At 41.0% G+C, this 19,803-nt stretch overlaps 1 protein-coding gene across 1 annotated transcript in view; it reads right to left on the bottom strand.

Moving 5' to 3' along the window:
* cacna1ba (calcium channel, voltage-dependent, N type, alpha 1B subunit, a) overlaps positions 1 to 19,803 on the bottom strand; it is a 141,431-nt gene that overhangs the window by 38,543 nt on the left and 83,085 nt on the right. Inside the window, exons 21-29 of the mRNA XM_076730100.1 lie at positions 18,750 to 19,538; positions 16,794 to 16,987; positions 15,561 to 15,681; positions 14,476 to 14,605; positions 14,262 to 14,321; positions 13,708 to 13,814; positions 3,109 to 3,205; positions 2,032 to 2,192; positions 1,760 to 1,897 (exon numbers count right to left, since the gene is read on the bottom strand). Coding sequence (XP_076586215.1) covers positions 1,760 to 1,897; positions 2,032 to 2,192; positions 3,109 to 3,205; positions 13,708 to 13,814; positions 14,262 to 14,321; positions 14,476 to 14,605; positions 15,561 to 15,681; positions 16,794 to 16,987; positions 18,750 to 19,538 — 1,797 coding nt within the window. The remainder of the gene's footprint in view (positions 1 to 1,759; positions 1,898 to 2,031; positions 2,193 to 3,108; positions 3,206 to 13,707; positions 13,815 to 14,261; positions 14,322 to 14,475; positions 14,606 to 15,560; positions 15,682 to 16,793; positions 16,988 to 18,749; positions 19,539 to 19,803) is intronic.

Raw genomic sequence — 19,803 nt, 5'->3', positions numbered from 1 at the left:
GATGCTGTCATTGAAAGGACAGGTGTGTTCACCTGCAGGAAAAGGTGCTGGCTGCCTAAAGGTGGTGATACACAAGGCGGTGTTAAAGTTATCTGATGAAAAGCAGAATGTGTGAGGAGATGCCTCAACAGTGGTTTGGACATGCTGATAGTTGTTATATTTATATTTGTTACCATGCTGGTAAATTTAGTTGGTGATCTATTTGATAGGTCTATTAACTGAAGAAGAATGGCTCAGCTTTCATCAGTTCCCTTGATTGTTGGCCAGCTTATATAGGTAGCTGCATTAATTGACATAACTCTTCCATCAATTACAGCAACAACACTGGGAAAGCCCACTACCTCCATGAATGCCCTTTGGTGAGCCTGCAAGGTGCGGACATCCAGTGGAAACTAGATGAACTACACCACAACATGAGGCTGTGAAAGCGCTGTAATTGTTTGTGTGATCACTCTGCTGATGGAAGGCTTCAACAGACCCAAGTCATCGCTGCTGCACTGCTGCATTTTTCCAGCTGCCAAATATCTTATTGTGATGATCACTTTCATCTCTGGCATTATAGCTATTGCGTTGGGTGGGAGACGTGAGCGCATCTCAAATGAGATCAACCACAAACATTATCCCTTTGTTTCATTTTACTGTCATACAGTGTTTGGAGAATTTCTCCCACCTCTTTCTCTTTCCACCATTTCTCCTCTGCTTAAGAAACTCTTAGCCTGTTAAAAGTCCTCTTCCCTACTCCTAACAGTTTTTGACCTTAGGAAGGACCTTAAGGGCTTAGATGCTATATGAATAACTTTTGTATTTACCAGCATCTAGTCTGAAGTGTGAGGTGAAATTCTTAGAAAACGTCATCATTCAACAAAGCTTTGCCAGAGCCACAGAGGACATTATACAACTGTTTCCACATGCTGAGTGGTGCTCTTTGTGACAACAACACTGATTGCCTTGTGTAAAATTGATGGGGTACTCCTTTCATCTCTCCATAACCAGCCTTAAAGCCGCACTCATCAATATTTTCTTATTAAGACTGGACAAAATCAGTGTGGCGTTAGCTTATCTCATATACCTCAGTACTGTGGAAAAAGCTAGTAAGTGGACTTTGAGTTGAGATGACTGTGTCAAACTATGAAACAGTCAAGATCAAGAATGAACTTCAATGTTTTCGTCATGAGCTGGAGTTTGATGACTGCTTGTTTTCAGCAGCAGGCAGGTGTTTTCAGTGAGAAACCTCTGACATTTTTCTCAGGAGTTGGTGGAGAACAAACTAGGGCTAAAAGCAAAGTGAGTTTTGAATGAACGTGAACAAATGAACAAATTTTCCAGTGCACACCAGGATACTAGGATTGACACAATTTTACTGACAGATGGCACTAAAAACAAAAAGGAGTGAACTACGCATTTTGGTTTACTGAGCACTCAGTAAAAAGGATTGCATCTACACGCATATAGCACTTTTCTAGTCTTACCAACCACTCAAAGCACTTTAGAACACAAGTCAAGATTGACACATTCATGCACTGACTACCTGTCAGCTACAGATGGATGGGTACATTTTTTTTATTTTGTGCTTTAACAACTACTTTCATACTTTTTATGATTCCATTCTGTATGTTCTTCACATGCTCGAGTTATCAGTTGTGAAGTTTTTGTCTTCTATTTTCTTACTTGCATTTCCCACAGGTTTTTTTTTTTTTTTTTTAACAGAGCATAACATATGTGTATAAAGTAATGAGGCAAACAAGTCAGCTTCACTCACGTTGGCCAGCCCTCCCCAGTGGAAACAGTGAAGAGGGTTAGGAAGGCCCACAGCACATTGTCATAATGGAACTCATATTTCTTCCACTCTCTGGGCTTGGCAGCCACCTCATCTTTGTCATAGTCTAGGAACTGTCCTCTGGAAGACATAAAGGTATAAGTACAGTTGAGTGGGGTTAGACAGGTATGGGCTCTGGTTCTTACAACGTTTGACGGATGACAATTTAAACATTTCTGAGATGCTAAATAAGGAAGAGGGGGACTTAGACGAACTTGCAGTCCTTCTCCAGGCCTTTAGACTCGTCTGTGCAGTAGAAGAATTTCCCCTTGAAGAGCTGAACTGCGATGACAGCAAAGATGAACATGAAGAGGATGTAAACGATGAGGATGTTCAGCACGTTCTTCAAAGAGTTGACCACACAGTCGAACACCGCCTGATGAGAGGAAGAAAATAAAGAGAAGAGACAGTCTCAACGGAGAAGTGGTTTAACACTGAAACCCACTGTTACACTATGTTCAGCCAGATCTCAGGTCTGTCAGGAAAAAGTCAGCTCCCAGTAGTTACAAAACCTGCAGCAATATATTATTAACAGTCAGTGTTTGTCTTCTTTTGTAAGCGAACAGTCAACAGATTCAGGCATTAGCAGCTGATGTGGTTTCTGCTGAGCTCATTTAAACTGAAGTTATGATGACTTAGTTTCTAAGCTTTCTGTGCCTTACGGAACAGTTCACCCCTGAGATGTAATACATCACTGCTATACAATTAAGATTCCGAATTGAAAGATACGGCTAATGATATCTGATATTTTTCCTCCTGTCAACAAATCTCATGAAAAGGCCGAACAAAAACGAATGCAGCCTACTAAGCATTGTGTGTGCATCAAAGCCTGATGTGTCTTCTTCCTCTGGGCTGTGGAGCTCCATTGTACTTCAAAAACTATTAAAACACTGTTGTACTGGGTGACACATTCTTTCATTACCATGAACATACATACACACACACTTTATTTTCTTTTGACTCAGTCACACATACACTGACCTGCTGCCTGAAATACTCACTACAGCACCAAGTGTGTCTGAAAATAGTCCTCATCAGATACACTATTTCTTCCCCATTTGAGAAATGTTTATTATAAATCGTTGATGATTATCACTAAATTGTCATTTTTAAATATTTCCATCTTCATTAAGAAGTGGTGGACTTGGAGCTAAGTGCCACATATGGTGCTTTCATACTCGAGTACGATCATGCAGTGTATCATTGGGTAAAACACCGGCACTGCTGAATCACAGCTCGCCCTGTTAACCTGTCTGGATGAATCAGAATAAATCACAGCACTGGAGCAGAACCTTGAGTTTTGGCAGACGCTTGATGGTCTTGAGAGGCCTGAGCACACGAAGAACCCGCAGTGACTTGATAGTGCTGATGTCTTTGCCTTTGGTCCCCCTGTGAAAAGCAAACACAGTTAGAGCACAAACAGGATTATCTACAAAGATACACATGTAGTTCATCAGATATTTTTCCGTATTACTAATATGACTAATATGGAGCACACAGGAGTAATTGGTTTTCAAATGTAATTTTAAAGTGAGATTTATTTCTGTGGTTGAAGTCAATCTTCAACCAGTGTCCCTGAACAGGATTAGTGTGGATGGATAATGGAAAAGGAAGAGGTGAACCCTGATAACCAAGGCAACCTGCTGGCTAACTTCTTAGATATTATCTTGTCACTGACATTTCCATGGGTAACTACTGCTGCTTACTAATAATGCTAACCATTTAATATTCAACACTGTAGTTGTCATTAATCTAACATGCTGAGACACAGTATAGACTTGAATATGGAGGAAAACGTTGAGTATGACTTTTCGAGGAGACCATGGTGGTGAGATATTTAATGCTTAATGGAAGAGTTCAACCTCTGGGAAAATTCGCTTGTTCCCTTTCTTTGAAAAAGTGAGATGAAATGATTGATAGCAATCTCATGTTTGAGTTTTAAGTACAGAGCTGGAGTCAGGACATGGTTAGACTAACTTAGTATAAAGACTGGAAGCAGAGGGAAATGGTTAGCCTGCTTCTGTCTAAGTGGAAAAAAAAAGCTTCCAACACCTCTGAAGGTACAGTCATTTACATGTATTCATTTGGCATATGTAGAAGTATGTAAAGGTGAAGGATTCACGAAGGAGTGCCACAACACTTCACCCGAGACAAGAGCCACAAGGCTGCAAGGTGCATTAAAGAAAATGAGTGCCTCCCAAATTACTTTTTTAGACAGGCGTAGGGCTGGATCCAGATAGGGAGAGAAAGACGGAGCATATTAGGTGAGTTAGAATTCCCAGAAGAGGTAGGTCTTCAAGCAATTTTTGAAGACAGAGAGAAACTCTGCTGCCAATTAAATTCAGTGACTCATTCCAGCACTGAGGGAGAGCACAGGAGAAGAGTTCGGATTAAGATTTCCTGCTTCACAGCGATGGTAGGACTACTTGTTGTTCATCTGAAGATCGTAGCGACTCTAAAACTTGAATGTCCAGTCTTTAAGCTAAGCTCGGCTAACCACGTCGTGACTTCAGCATAGATAAAACATACAATGAGACTGATAACGATCTTTTCATGTCACTCCCAGAAAAAGGGAAATAATCCTGTTTCTAAAAACTGTTTCTTCTACTTTTAAAACAGCCAAAGCCAATTTAGAATTATTATGCAGTGATGTTTTTTCTTGACAAATGCATTTCCACTGTTCTTCACTTCAGTTGAAACCAAACTAGGCTATGTTCAGCAGAATATTCTTGGTAGTCTCTGGGCCTGTCAAAAACAAAAGCATCACAAGCAATCAAGAGCAATACTGTAAAACTGTAAAGTAGGTATAAAAGTATTAGATTGTATTTATATGTATGGTTATATATATGTAGTTTTATAAATTATAGATATGTAGGGTTGTCATGTTATTTCTGAGCAGGACACAATCCACAATACAGACAACCTCACACAGGACATGCATCTCCTAACCATTCAGCTGTGTGCATCATGTAATCCTGGTTTACATGAACAACTCAGTCTGAAATCTATTCCAACACATGCAGTCAATGAGTTAAATCACAGAAAGGCCTCCTTTGTCCTTTCGTAAAAAGAAGACTGCATATCATCACGTTGTTTTCCATGCAAACATGGTCACACTAAAGGCTGTGCATCAGCGATCTTAATCAACAAGATGTCTTGAGTGGCCATTTTGGGTGATTAAGATCTTAGTGCTAAAGATCTGAAAGTAATTTGCCAAATAAAACACAGAACAACAACAACACAGTCTGAGGTGATGTTTGAATAAACCTCTGTGAGTTGCTTTGTTTTATCTGTACAATTTGTACTTCTCTTGTTTTTCCAGTGTTCTTATTTGCACAAAAGACTTAACTTTTGTCTTCAACACAGAAATACATGACGAGCAGAGAGTTTACACAAACTGATCAACTTACCACAATCCAACAAGTACGAACAGCTGCTTCTGCTACTGTACGTGTCTTAGATAGATAGATTTCTTTTCTTACCATTATTGTATGGTAACACTTGAGCACAGTGTCTATTCTAGACACTGCTGAAAGCTGAGTACACAGATTTCAAAGTGCTAACAATACAAAAAGTTTATTTGTCAGAAATAATTGCTTGTCTTTGAGAATAGAATACCTGATCAACTCACAAGGACTGACCCTACAACATTCTTAAGATACCTTAAAGGCCATGAAAATCAGTTGTGGGATTGTTTCCTAATGTTGTCTATTGAATCTGATAATGCCAAGATCACACTGGCCTGACCAAGCAGATTATCAGGTACGTTTGAGCTAAAATTTTACATTTTTTAAACCTTGACCAAAATTCCAGCATTCCACAACATTTGCAAAAAAAACCAAACCCCTCAATAAACTAAATCCATGCTCTTCGGGCTCTCTCAAAAACTTAGATGAAATGTTTAATAATCAAAGATGGAGTCAATATCTACAAGCAAATCATCTTCTTGGATTTATGCTGAAGGTGCAGCAGTGGACCCTTTACTTCAGTGGAAGTTGCACAGAACCACAACAAAGGCATCTGTGAACCGGAAAGTCATGTCCTTCTTCATGCTACTCACCAAAACTACTGCAGTGTAATGCCAAGATTAAACTACACAACATCAGTCCAATCATAGCCAGACCCCATCAGATGTGGTGCATCGTGTACAAAAATGAGCGTCATGCAGGCCAGTTGCTCATTTTCTCCCGTGTAGTGAGTCATAGAGGAGGACGATGGCTGTGTTCCCTTATGATGTCCTGACAAAAAGATGTGACAGAATTCTGTTGACTAACTTCTAGAACACGTTCCTCGTCACTGACCCAGCACAGAACACACTGCTGCTGCTGGAGGCCACAGGCCAAAGGCTTTAACGAAATAGGATTCACACGCTTGAAAATCCAAAAGTATTTATAGCTGATCTAAATGTGCACACTCACTACAGGGTGAAAATCCAAGACGAATCATACAAATGTGGAATAACAGCGCACACTTTTCCAAAAGCATCTCCTGACGTTGGACTGACTTGTACACACATAAAGTCATGGAGGTAGTTGTGACAAAGGCTTACTGACTCATCACAGACCTGGCCAATCACTGTGTAAAGTAGGTATGATCACTTGCTGTTCAATGACCTGCCTTCATCTAAAGCACTCTGACCCATTCATGATGACACTATCTGAAATCAGCTTGACATCTATGAGGGAACAAACTACTCCACAGGCATTCAAATTTAAACTGAATTCTGGACACTAGTACACTTGACTGACTGACTGTTAACACAGTTTGACATGTTTTAACTGTAATATTGTTTGTTTTTAGTGTGTGTGCCCAGGACTCCCTGGAGGACAGTCGAGATACCAAGTAGATATCCTGGTATATTAAATCAACTGCATTGTACTTTCAAATTTTACATATTTGCCAGTCTAAAAGTAAAGAGGAACAGGATCAAGTGAAAACACTACTACAGAGTATAGGAATACCATGAATTCATAAACTGGGTGGTGTTCTCTTGTAAGCTGGAATTTAGAGAAGATGGAAAAGAGGTGGGATATAAAGCAGTATGTCTACAGTATTGAAAATCCGATTCACAGAGGAAGGATAAGCCAAAAATCATCTGAGATATCGTGTGTTCTTTAAAATCACCCAGAAAGTGTCAAATAATATAAGCCTATAACTTCTCATAGCCCTGTACTGAATAAGCACTTGAAGGAGCCTTAAGAACAATGATAAAGTAAAACAGAATGTGCAGACAGAGAATGTCACAGGTAACAGCTTGCTGTCTTACGATTAAAGTGCTAAAGACTTGTGGTTTAAAAGCCTAAGCAAATCCAGCAGGGGACTAAAAAAAAAGAATATCCTAAGCACATTTTGACTGAAGTAAGTGTTGCATATAGAGTCACATTGCGTGTTCTCAGCTAAAAACCCTGTAGTCTGTGTATCCTGCCTGCTGTACAGTGAACAATTATGTAAGCTTTTCTCCATGTCATAAAATTACATAAACATGAAGCCAACAAGAAGAACACTGACAGAATGCAGCTGCACAACTTCTATCACTGAACTGTTCCTGTTTAATGCCTTTCATTGGTTTATATCAGGTAATTTATTCTGCACCGCAGCACTAAAGCGGGCTACTCAAACAATTCATGTCACAATACAAGATTTACCGTATTTACAACCAATAAACCCTACAACAAGATTTAGTTCCAGCTTCTGCCTCAATATAAGTTTTGTTACTGGGATTTAGTGATGAAATATCTTTTGTAATCACACCCAGAGTTCATCGTCCATCCATCCATTTTTATACTGCTTGTCCAGGGCCAGGTTGCAGTGGCAGCGTGCCTAACAAACTAGCCCAGACATCCCTTTTCCCATCAATGTCTTCCTGCTCCTCCTGGGGGATCCTGAGGCATTCCCAAGCCAGATGAGATTTATAATCCCTCTTGCATCTTCTAGGTCTTTGAGGGACTCATGAACCAGACAACATGTCCTCTGTTGAGGACGCAGAACTGGAGGACTCATGAGAGGCCTTACCCATATCCTTGCCAGAGGCCTCTGTGGTCATGAAGAAACTCTTCAACAAGGAGTCACCCTGAGATGCTGAAAGCTCTGAACATTGTTGGGTTGTCTTGAATCACATGTATTTTTGAAGTTGCATGGATGTGCACCCTCCCCAAACTGGGGAGGGTGCACTCCAATTATTACAGCATTACACTGCTCAGCCTCCCTGGGGAGGCCTCAGCCAGGGAGTGCTGACTGGTTGGTGCACCTCAGATCCATGTGGATTTGAAACCTATGACTCCAGTGACTACGCTTGAATGATGTTTTCTGAAATAGATTATAGTGAACAGTTCCAAATGTTGAGAGAGGCTCTCTAGAATCCCTCAGGGAACCCTGGACTCCACTTTGAGAACCACTGCTATTAGCTGTTGGGTAACAAATAGCATGGCATCCATGTGACATGATGACATAGCTTTTGTCTGTCAATGTGCCCTTACGAGGTCCCTTACTCCAATCACAAACACATGCAACAACTTCCATGCTCCGATGCACATTAGTCCGGCATGCGTTTACAGTGACATAGGGCCAGAGGGTTTTTAGCCAAGGCACTAACACAGTTACAATGAGGGCTAGGAGAACAACCACGTAAGATATTCTGATAGCTTTCAAAGAATACCCCTCAACACCCAGAGATATATATATATAGTGAGGAGGCTGGAGAGAAAGCGAAATTGGACTTGTTACAGAGGCTAAAATGTGACAAAATTCTGTCGGATGCTTGGGGGATGTGAAGGTTCAAATGATAATGAGGACATCTGGCTCAGATGTGGCTGAGGCCATAACTGTTCATCATTTTCCTGGAATGAGAACAGAGAGCTGGGCCCTGAAAACAAAATCTGTCTTCCAACTGTCTCAACACTGCTCTATTTTTACCTCCATTACACTCCAGAGTCTCTCTCTTTCTCTTTATTCCAGAGAGTATGGATTACATTGCTCAGTAAGCCAGCTGCATTACAAAAGTTTTAATACAACCCTGAATCCAAAAAAGTTGGGACGATTCTGTTTTTACTTATGTTTTACACAGCGTCACATGGTTGAACATTATTTAAAGTAGGTTTTCCCCAACAAGTGAAGGATTTCCTTCTGTCCACTACACATAGTTCATGAGTGTGATAGCAGCCCAGTCCCAAAGCAACAGGTGCTCTTACTCCTTATTATGCACTCAATAGTGTATTCACTATTCATTTCTCAGTAAACATCTATAAACATAAATATACATTTGTCCATTAATATCTGCTTTTATAACCTGTTTTGAGGAGCTGATCCCAGCTAACGCTGGCTGTGTGTGCACTCTGAGGGCTGGGGAAGGCTTTACATGCTATTACTGCAGTACCTCATGGTACTCAGGTAGAAAGGAGGGGAATCCTGTGTAAACAGGCCCAAGTTTGATGGTGGTTGCTATGAGGAAAGACAGATGGACCAACACAGGAAAAATACTTTTTTTAAAGACACTAACCCTCTAAATGACCAGGTTCATTCCAACATGCCATATAAAGCATGTGTTATACTATTCAAAACTAACCTTTGACCATTAATGGCTATCAGTGAAATGGATTCTTACTAAAAATAATGATCTAGGTCATTTAAAAATTTAAAGTGTTTAAATTGATGACCTAGAAAATAAAAATAGAAAGCGATGTCTGATTCTCATCCAAAGGGTAATACAGCATTTTGGAATGAAATGGTTAAAACCAGCAGTGGTTTTGGTAGGCGGAGGAAGGTTTCAATTGAAAGCTGTCAGACAAAGGTTACTGTTGTGTTAAGAAGACATTTGATTCACTGGATTATGAGTTGAATCGTTTTATACATGAAGCTGATCTAAGCATAAGAAGAATGGCAGTTAGAGAGGGTTGGAGTTGAGGGAAGGGGTTGGGGTGAGGTATGGGTACAGGGTGGGTGGGGAGTCAGAGTGGCATAGGGAGGTTCCCCACCTGGTCACACCTTGTTGCGATCTACTTGGGGGAAAACAGTGGTAAAACAAGGTACAGCACATTTATGGATGCTTCACACACAAACAAAATAAAGCATATGTTTGTATCAAATGACAACACCATAGTTTCTATTCATGAAAGCAGACTAGCTGTATTTTGGTTGGTAGCAGACAACTGGGTGAGTAAATCCCAGTAAAAAATAGGCTCCACAATGGATTCACATACAATCTATCAGGCCATTAAAGGAGAAAATAACAGGTGTGATTGGATGCTGAATGTGCCTGTTATTTTTGGAGGTAGCCTATCACTGAAGCAACACACAAATCAAGATTGCTGGTGTGTATGACAGGCACTTGCTCAGCTCTTGTTCTGTAACTCTCACGCTGCTACAACTTCTCAGTCTCAACCAAAACATCAAATAAAAAGAGCAAATGCCAATAAAACAGGCCTCCTTGGAGATTTTCTAAATGATATTATTAATGATATTATAAAAGTAATAGAAATATCTTCCCAGCCCTCAAACCCAGGTTGTCAATAGTATCTGAAGCTGACATAAAAAGGCAGTATTGCAGTTTGCAGCATCAAACATGAAATGCACCAAAAAGCTGCAGACGGGGCTCGAGCGGTTCACTTGAGTGGTTCTAGTAGGTGAGATGACAGATTCACAGATTTGGCTTTGATGGGGATGCTATGGTTCGTTGTCCTTGCCACAGGCAGTCGATCAAATGGAATGCAGGCAGAACCAGTTCCAGCAACATGCATGGTGAGTGAATGACAGCTGTCTGTCAAACAAGACTTTCTATTTACAACTGCCAGTATGGGAGTGACCTGCAGCCAAATAGCCTTTGCAAATAATTTCTGTGAGTTTGATTTAATGTGCTAAAGCATCAGATATGTGAGGTTTGATACATAAGGACAAGACAGGGTCATAGTCTTCAATAGAAAATGAATACATCAGACATCATGAAATAAATATTTAGATGAGTAAATACAGTGTCTAACAACATCAAATTGACAGCATACATTTTCAAAACTCGGCCTGTGAAATGATTTTTCAACCTGCTTCCCTTCACAATCAGAGATTACTGCAGGTCAGTTTAATTCAACGCTTCTCACTTTGAGCCGCCGACTGACGATTTTCCATCTGAAGTGACAACTGTCATCCTAGATTTGATGCGCTGTACTTAGCTAGCAACTTAAGCTAATGTTAACTCCATGAGTTAGTAGAAAAGCTGGCTTTTTAATGTGGCACACCAATTCGATGCAAGAATATTGTAATAGCGTCTTAACTTCACTGCATACATAAAATCACTGCATGTCCCAGGCAGAAAATCATCCTCACTACCTGGTGACCCATGTAGAAGAAATGGGAATAAAGACAATGCGATATTCTTCTATTACAGGGCAAAACTAGTTAGCTCTACCTTGACATAACTGACATAACCAAGCTAATATAGTTAGTTAATGACATGCTAGCTGCTGACCTTGTAAGTATCACAAGGTTACCACTTTAGATAATAAGTTAGTAAGCATCATTTCATAATGTCTTTATCTATTTATTTTCTATTGAACCTTGGGTCTCCATATTTAACAGGTTGGCAGTGATGATAAATACTGTATATAAGTTTCACTCATGGGGAAAGTATTTACAGTTGCTATTCAACACAGGTGTGGAACCAAACCATATCAGTATATATCCCCATCAACAGTAAGATGCTGAGTCAGACAGATACAGATTGAGTACGGGAGTGTAAACTGCATGTAAATGGCAATTATGTGACAGTATGGTCATAGGGCAGTGATTAAAAACCTATAGCTAACAGCATAGATGTCATACCAATCTATTTAATGTGCATGCTAAGATCACAGAGAAGATCGATATTCTCTAAGATGTACTCATGCCCTCCGGCAGCAGCTTGCTTGTTACATTAGCGAGCCACTGATGAATTAATAACGGAGAATGTAAAATTGATGATATCATTTCAGTCCAAGCAGAGCAGTGGTGAGGCAAAGTGCTGATGAAAATACCTCCCATCAGAGGCTGAGGGAAGATAAGGATGATGAACACGCAGGTGACATGCCCCTCTATAGCAGAGGAGAGCATGGAGGAAGGACCTTCAGCCAAGCACATGAGGGTCAAGTACAGGAAGGTCTTAGATGGGTGACAAGATGGGAGTGTGTCAGTGCACACTGCAAAAAACACCCATTCACACAAGCAATTTCACTTCATATACTGCATGTCTTACAGTCTTTAAAAGGAAATATTCACCATTACAGCTGATGGTGATGCATCTTGTAATTCTGAGTTGACTTTGCTCCATCTACAAGCACCATTTTGCTTTTCTAATCAATAATGATGCAGACAGAAATCCAGTGAAGATGAGGTGATTTCCCGTAGGCCTTTAGACCAGAATTCAATGCAGCTGTTATGTGTGTTGTGTTCTGAGAAGAAATGGCATTGTTCAATTCTGGGAATGTAGGAAATCACTGAAGCACAAGTAGATGGCATCATGCTCAAAGTGTATGGCCCCCTCAGAACTGAGGTGCACATGTAACTCCATACAGTAGATAAGGCACAGAATACGTGGACTGTTTTTATTTCAATGGATTTTCATTCAGACTTCTTTCTACTGAAACAAACAATAGAGCTTTTGGAGAAAATAAGAGTTCCTCATCCTACGACAGGCCTTTAGACAAAACCTGAATGCAAGACCGAATATGCGAGGAAATTACTTGCTTTTGCAGTGTAAGCCATGTATGTGTTCTCTTTCACATACATGAACACAGATAATGTCACAGACAAGACGGATGAGAGAGGTAGAGGAGGCATTACCCCATGAAGCTCCTTGAAAACGATCCCAGCACAGAAACAGGGAGAGGATCATGTCAATAAACACAGTGCACAACACCGGAACACCCACTCTCTCTCTCTCTCTCTCTCTCTCTCTCTCTCTCTCTCTCTCTCTCTCTCACACACACACACACACACACACACACACACACACACACACACAAACTTCTTGTTCTTCCAGGATATGCACTGCAATATTCCAGCTTGTTCCCAAATATTATTAACAGAAAATGATTAATGTGAATAGCAGACTTAGACTAAGAGAAAAAGCTGGGACCAGAGTTAAAGGCAAAAATGGACTGAAGACTTGACTGCTTTCAGTATGTATGTCTGAAAGCCTGCATCATTAAAATCGTTAAAATAGTAAAGCTTATAATAACCACATATCATTATATTCATACACATTTGAAACAACAAACATGACATTGTAAAATCCAACAATAAAGATGGCAAAGATAAAAATATGAATAGAAGTGGTAAAAATTATAGAAATTACAGTTAGATAGCTGAATTACAAATATAATGCTACAACTGAAGTCACATAAAATCACCATATTGATAATTAAAAGCTCTGTGAGCACAGGCAGAGCCTTCTAATGTTAACCATAGTGCATCCATACAGTAACATTTGCATAACGTACACTTATCCAACGTGGGATAAGTAAACACGAGTTCCAGGAAAAGAAGCATCCACAACTACCAGATCTACTGAAGTTCAGCATCTTGTGGATTGGCAGAGTATCAGAGTGACAAGTGCTGTATTTCACACAGGCGCTGGCCTGTGCAAGGCCTCTTAGAGCCCTGACAACCTTATGTTCCTCCACTGTTAAATTACCCTCCAGTTCAAGGTGGAACATTTCTTCCACCAATCATTTGGCAGACTATATGTTACAGGGCACCTTTCTGCCCTCCACAGTCCACATGTTGCTTCTGACTGAAGTTTGGTATATATATTATAAATGACACACCAGAACGCAAGATGTATTCACAAAATCTGATAATCAGGATTAACTACTTACAAATTTGAGACTTTGAATTTATCACAAAGAGGTGAGAGTCATTGAACTTACGAAAATGCAAAAGCCACCAGCGCCCCACTGACCACTATGAAGTCCAGTATGTTCCACAGGTCTCTGAAGTAGGATCCAGGATGAAGCAGCAGACCAAGATCCACCATCTAAACCAAAGACACCACTGTCACTTTATCTCTTACTTATTTCATTTGACTTCATGTTGTTTTATTTTGCCTTATTTGACTACATACAATTTATTTCAAATCAACGGTTAGATTAATCAGTGAAAGACAGTAAGACACTGATTTAAATGAAAATACAGTAGACTATAAATAAAAAGGGACAGTAATGCAGCATGATATCCTGAGTACACCACTATGGTCACAGTGAGGTGAAATCCTGGCACTGACTGCCTCAATGTTCCCTCCACATTCATCATTTACTGGAAGTACTTTCACTAAGCAGAAAATGTAATGAGTCAGCAACTCAATACTGCTGAATTAGAATCAAAGACATGGTCATCATAGATTTACTCTGAGAAAGAATGACTGAAAGACAATGAGGTCCTGAGGTTACTAGTGTTTTAAATGTGTGTTTATGTACATGTTTACCTTGATAACCATTTCAAAAGTGAAAACACCAGTGAAGGCGTAGTCCAGATATTTAAGCACCTGCAAAAGAGAGACACAAGGGAAGATATTGCATCTGTGTTCTAATTACTTAAGAGATTAATTAGCAGAATTAACTGAGAAGCTAAAGTCCATGCTAACCCGAAAACAGCTTTTTAAAAACACAGCTGTATATATGTGAATATCTGTGTCTCACATTGTTGCGGGGGGCGTTCGTCCAGACAGGGTCCTCTGCTGCCAAAGCAATACTGCTCATAGCAATGACAACCAGGATGGACATCTCAAAATAACGCAGAGTCACAATGTAGTGACATAACCGCCTCACCCTGAGGAGAGACGGGCCGGGACAGACAGAGGGAGGAAGAGTTAAGCTGTACACGCAGATATAACAAGGGCAGCTACTATCTGCTTACTATTTATTTGTGAAAACACACAAATAGGTCTAAAGCAAGGATCAAAGTAAAGCCCAAACAGAGTCACTAGATCTTTATCGGGGAAAATGTCTAACAAAAACAAACCTTAAAGCTTATAATGACACCAATTTGAGCAAAGCTGTGCTTTTTCATTGCAGTTCTCAACCGTACACTGTGTCACAGATTCCACACAAAATGCAGTCAGGAAATGAAAATAATAGAAATGAAGCAGTAAATGCTAAGTGAACACCATCATAGATAGCAATACCTACAGTCTTCAAAGACATAAATAAACTCCTTGCATAGCAAAATGCTCAGATCAAAATCCTCATTTAAACCTACAGGCTGCAGAGAGCGTGTCGCTTTCTGTACTGATGTGTGACACGGTGGATCTGTGGATGCCTATGTATGTTTCCTTTATATCTGATGACCAAAAGCTTGGCCTGCATTGGATGCAGGGCCTTCCATATTTGAAGTTTTTGGCCTTGTTGGACCTTAGCAGTGTGTCAAGAGTGCAGTCTAATAAATAGGAAAGAAAAACAAAAGTAGACTAAAAAGATAGAAATAAAGCAACAACGGTTACAGGGGAAAAGCATTCAGACAATACACTGCATGTTTCGGAACACGCTGAGATGAGTGAGGAAACACCAGGGAATATACAATACACTAAAACAAAAAGAAAGTGCAGAGGGAACAGTTCAACACATGCACAGGCTTATGAGACCTCAGCACTCACTGTGTTGCAGGACTGACTCCTGGCACTGATATGACAATCTCATACATTATAGATATGAAAATAAAAGAGCTGACATCATACAATCTCATGTGGGAGGTGAAGAAGTGGATGGAGGAGTTCAAGGTGACTCACGGGTTGGTCTGTCCAAACATGAACATGGAACTGTAAGGCAGGATGGGTTTGGGTCCACTTTGACCGAGATCCTCCAGGGTCTTCTCATTCATGGGCATTGTCTCACAGTCAATACTGTTCACTGAGAGGACAAATAGAAGACAAATTCAATTACAGCAATGCAGACAAGCGTCATGACAGTCACATTTGAATACTCAGCTTACTCTGTGTTCACCAAATACTGTAGGTCATTTACATGGAGACAAAAGGATAAAACAAACAAACAAACAAACAACATGCTGCTTTACTGTGTTCCGCTGACACTGGCCATGTTTCATCAGTGAAACGACACTTAACATTTGGACCTTGAGGCTGTTTGGAGCAGATGTTGTCACATGTTTTGATCACAAATCTGTACACAGAGGTATTGGTTGGAAGTATTTGATACAATCTCACAACTCACTGCTTTATTTGGGATTACCCTCACACTTGAAAGTCCACGTGAGAGACCTGTTGGCTTTGAAGCTTGATTCTTCCTGTTCTTCCCGCTAACCATTCATGAATTAGAGACATTTTCATTTTCTCACATTAGAAAAAATACTGATGCACATCAAAAAGGTAATTTCTGGTGGCCTAGGGGTTAAGGTACTCCATCTTTCTTTCCCCCTCATTTCCTGCCATCTCTTTACTGACAGCTATAATAAAAGCATAAAGCCCAAGAAATAATTATTTAAAAAAATACTCTTTGTTGTTTCTTATTTCCTGTGAGTGAACAACATATTTTACTCTACCTTTTGATTTTTATTTCACATGAACTGTTTAATTCTACTATCATAGCTGTATTACTAATTCAACACTCATTGATGAGGCACAAAATGATAAAAGCAACAACCTGATACAGTATTCAGCACACCGGTCACTGCGAGACATTGTTCATTTGGTTGGAGTTGTGTTGGGTGCTTGCAAACACTGTTTTCCCAAGACAATATTCATCTTGTATGAAAAGACCTGAGAGATCTGAATATTTACATCTCCTGGGCTGATCAGGGTACTAATAGCTGGGCAGCTATACAAAAATGAACTACATGTGCAAGCTCACACAGCAGACACTCAGCAGACTGTCTGAGAAGTACCTCACCTTGCTGTCTACACGGTAAATACCTTTTACTGTAAGTGGCTATGTAAAGAGACCTTCAGTGTAACGGCTGCCATGGAAGTGATCTAAGTGATGCGTCGGCCTCAGTTGGTACTGACATTGTATGAGGGTGGTCTCTCCAGGTGGGGAGGTGACAGTCACAGGAGGAAGCTGGACAGAACTTTGCCCAGTTCGTCTGACGTTCCTCTGGTTGTCTGAGTCCTCTGGTCGGTCAGGAGGCCAATTGGCCCCACCAGAGCCCTGCTGGGGGGAGATGGCTAGGGACTCCCCCTCTGAGTCACCAAACCTGTCCCTAGAACAGAGACAGCATCTTAGACATTAACAATCAGTATTTTGTCAAGTGATGTCTCACACCTGTCTGGGGGTTAAACAATGACTGTGCTACTTGCCACCACTGCCAAGTTCCATTTCATTTGACTTAAAAAGGTTGATGGATCTGGTTAAACACTTACAGACCAGCAGAAACACCATTTAATACTGCAGGGTCACTGTAAAACGACAGAATGTCAGAGCTTTAATAGTAAATCCAGATACAAAACCTTTGATGATCTCTTTCAGTGCAATTTTTATTTTCCTTACAAATGGCAAGCGCACTCCAAAATGATTAGGGCAGTGATCTGCTTTCATTGTTTTGGCTCGTTCTCTGGCACACTGAATTTGAAATCAATCAGTGACAATGACGTTTAAGTGCTGACTCTCAGGACAGTGTTCCAATTACACCGTGGCTTTTGAAGGGGGTCTCTGACCTATGCGGAGTGGGGGCTGCAATACATGGGGTTTGTGGCTATTGGGATTGATTACCTGATTAACTGTTCTACATTCACTGAAACCACAACATACACCAAAATATATGGCAACAACAAACATATTGCCTATATATAGCAGCATGCAACATAATTTCTCTTTCTGTTAATGGGGCACTGCATTACACACAGGGAGAACACTGCCACGTTGTAGACATGTGGCGTCACAGCGACAGTTTTCATGGCTGTGTGTTCTGTATTCCATGATGTTATTACAGATGAGTTCACCTTAGATTTCCATGAAGTCCATTCATCTAAGAAATATGAAGTTCAATCAGCTAATTTCTGTTTTTTGAGATCTGTAACGTGTCTGAACCACAGACAGAGTCAGGAGGGGAAGGCAGACAGACTTTATTATCACTGCCTACACTTACCACATTCTAAGAAGGAACAGAGAAAAAAGAACAGATATGGAGTTAAAACTTACCGCTCAAAGACATTTCAGTTTTCTAATCTACCAATGATGTCAGTGACTGATGGAGGCTGTTTGTCACATTGAGCCTGTTCCACAACTTTGTTTTTGTGGCACAGTGGAGAAAGTTGTGTCAAAGGCCGCTGAACTGACTCATTCGATCGAACTGTCATTACAAATTTCAAGAAATAGGGCGTTGTGCCTATTGTTCATGCTGCCATATGTCTAAATCGTTTATTGTAATTCCATCTGAAGGTTATTTTTGGAGAAATGCTGAATTAGAAATGTTATTATGGTTGAGGATATATATACTTTAAGTGATCTCCCAAGACACAAGCTCAAGACTCTGAAACATTTTGAGACTCAACCATGTGACCTCAATTGAACTGTGCCGTCTTGTACTGTTCAACTGCATACTGTAAGGCCAGACTGAAGAGAAAACGTCAGAAACCATGCATCTGCTGTTGTCGGTGGGTTGCAGACTTAAAGTCACTGACTCAAAAGAATTTAAAACCAAGTACAAAAACTTGGTTTTAAATTTACTTAACTTGTCCAATTACTCTTGTTACCATAAGGCAACAATTCCAACACTGTGAGTCAGTACTTTAATCTCATGGTTATGGTTTCATTTCAAATCCATGTACTTGAGTACAGAGCTGTCCTAATACAGTGTCACTGTCCTTATACTTTCTGACTTCACACTCTCATTAAACAGATGTGGAAAGCTGACTAAGAAACTGAATCTCTAGCTGTCCACTGTTTGCTTAAATGAGCTTGGAGACCTCTAAAGTCACTATTCAGAAAAAGAGTATCGACCACGCAGTAGTTCTGATTTTTACCTGTGACTGTGGGTCTTCTCTCTCTCGTTGGACTCCTCTCCTTCAACTGTGGACTGGCCCCTGGATCCATGAGTCCGGTGTCTCCTCCTTTCTCCATTGACACCATTGTCTCCTCTAGAATTCCTGTCTCCATCCCTGTTAGATGAACGTCCATCTTTGCGGCGGGATCTTCGCTCTCCCCGCCCTCCACTGTTCACAGTCCCATTGCCACCTCGGGACTGCCGGTGTGAATGATGATGGCGATGCTCTCTCTCGCTTGTGACTCCTCCACCTCCGCTGTCATCCACTGAGCTCTGATGGTGATGCCTCCTGCCTCCATCTCGGCTTCGGGACCTCTCGCTCTTCCCCTCTTTGCCTCGGCTGCCATCGTGGTCTTTGGAGTGGCTGTGATGGACATGGTGCCCGCCGTCCTTGCTGGTGTCCCCATTATCATTTGTCTCCTCTCTTGTTCTGGCCCGATCTCTGTCTCTGTGGCGGTGGTGGCGGCGTGGCTGGTGAGGCACAGGAGGAGGATCGGCAGTAGTCTCGGCCTCCTCTGGCATTGAGGGCTTGTGATGGTGGTGCTGGTGTCCACCCAGCAAAGGCCCGTCGCGAGGTTCAACAACCAGCGGCCGGTCAAGGTGGGTCTTCATGTCAGGGCGAATGTGGAGGGCTGATGAGAGGCGGAGACGCTCCTCAGGCTCCAGCTCACAGTAGAGGGCCTCGCAGCTTGCTCGGTTCTGCCTCCTCAGCTGGTTGGCCCTCTGCTCCCAAACTGACATTGTCTTCATTGACTTCTGCTGCTCCTTACTGGGGAGGGGCAGGAGAACCAGACTCATCAAAGCACTGAGATTGATATTGCCAAAATAAAATACAGTGTAAATCTGTTTCTCAACCCTCTACTTTGGTGTCAGTGCCACAGTTTGTCATTTCTACAAAGGATAGAAGCATTTCCAATGAAGACACTGACAGGCATGGTTTCCTTTGAGGTGTAACACATTCATGTTCATTTACACTTCATGACTTCATGGCACTTTAAAACAGCAGTATATTTCATTTTACATCTCATGATGGC

This window comes from Chaetodon auriga, chromosome 5, assembly GCF_051107435.1.
Source record: "Chaetodon auriga isolate fChaAug3 chromosome 5, fChaAug3.hap1, whole genome shotgun sequence".
In the NCBI taxonomy this organism is placed as follows: Eukaryota; Metazoa; Chordata; class Actinopteri; order Chaetodontiformes; family Chaetodontidae; genus Chaetodon; species Chaetodon auriga.
This window is presented reverse-complemented; position numbering and strand designations above follow the sequence as displayed.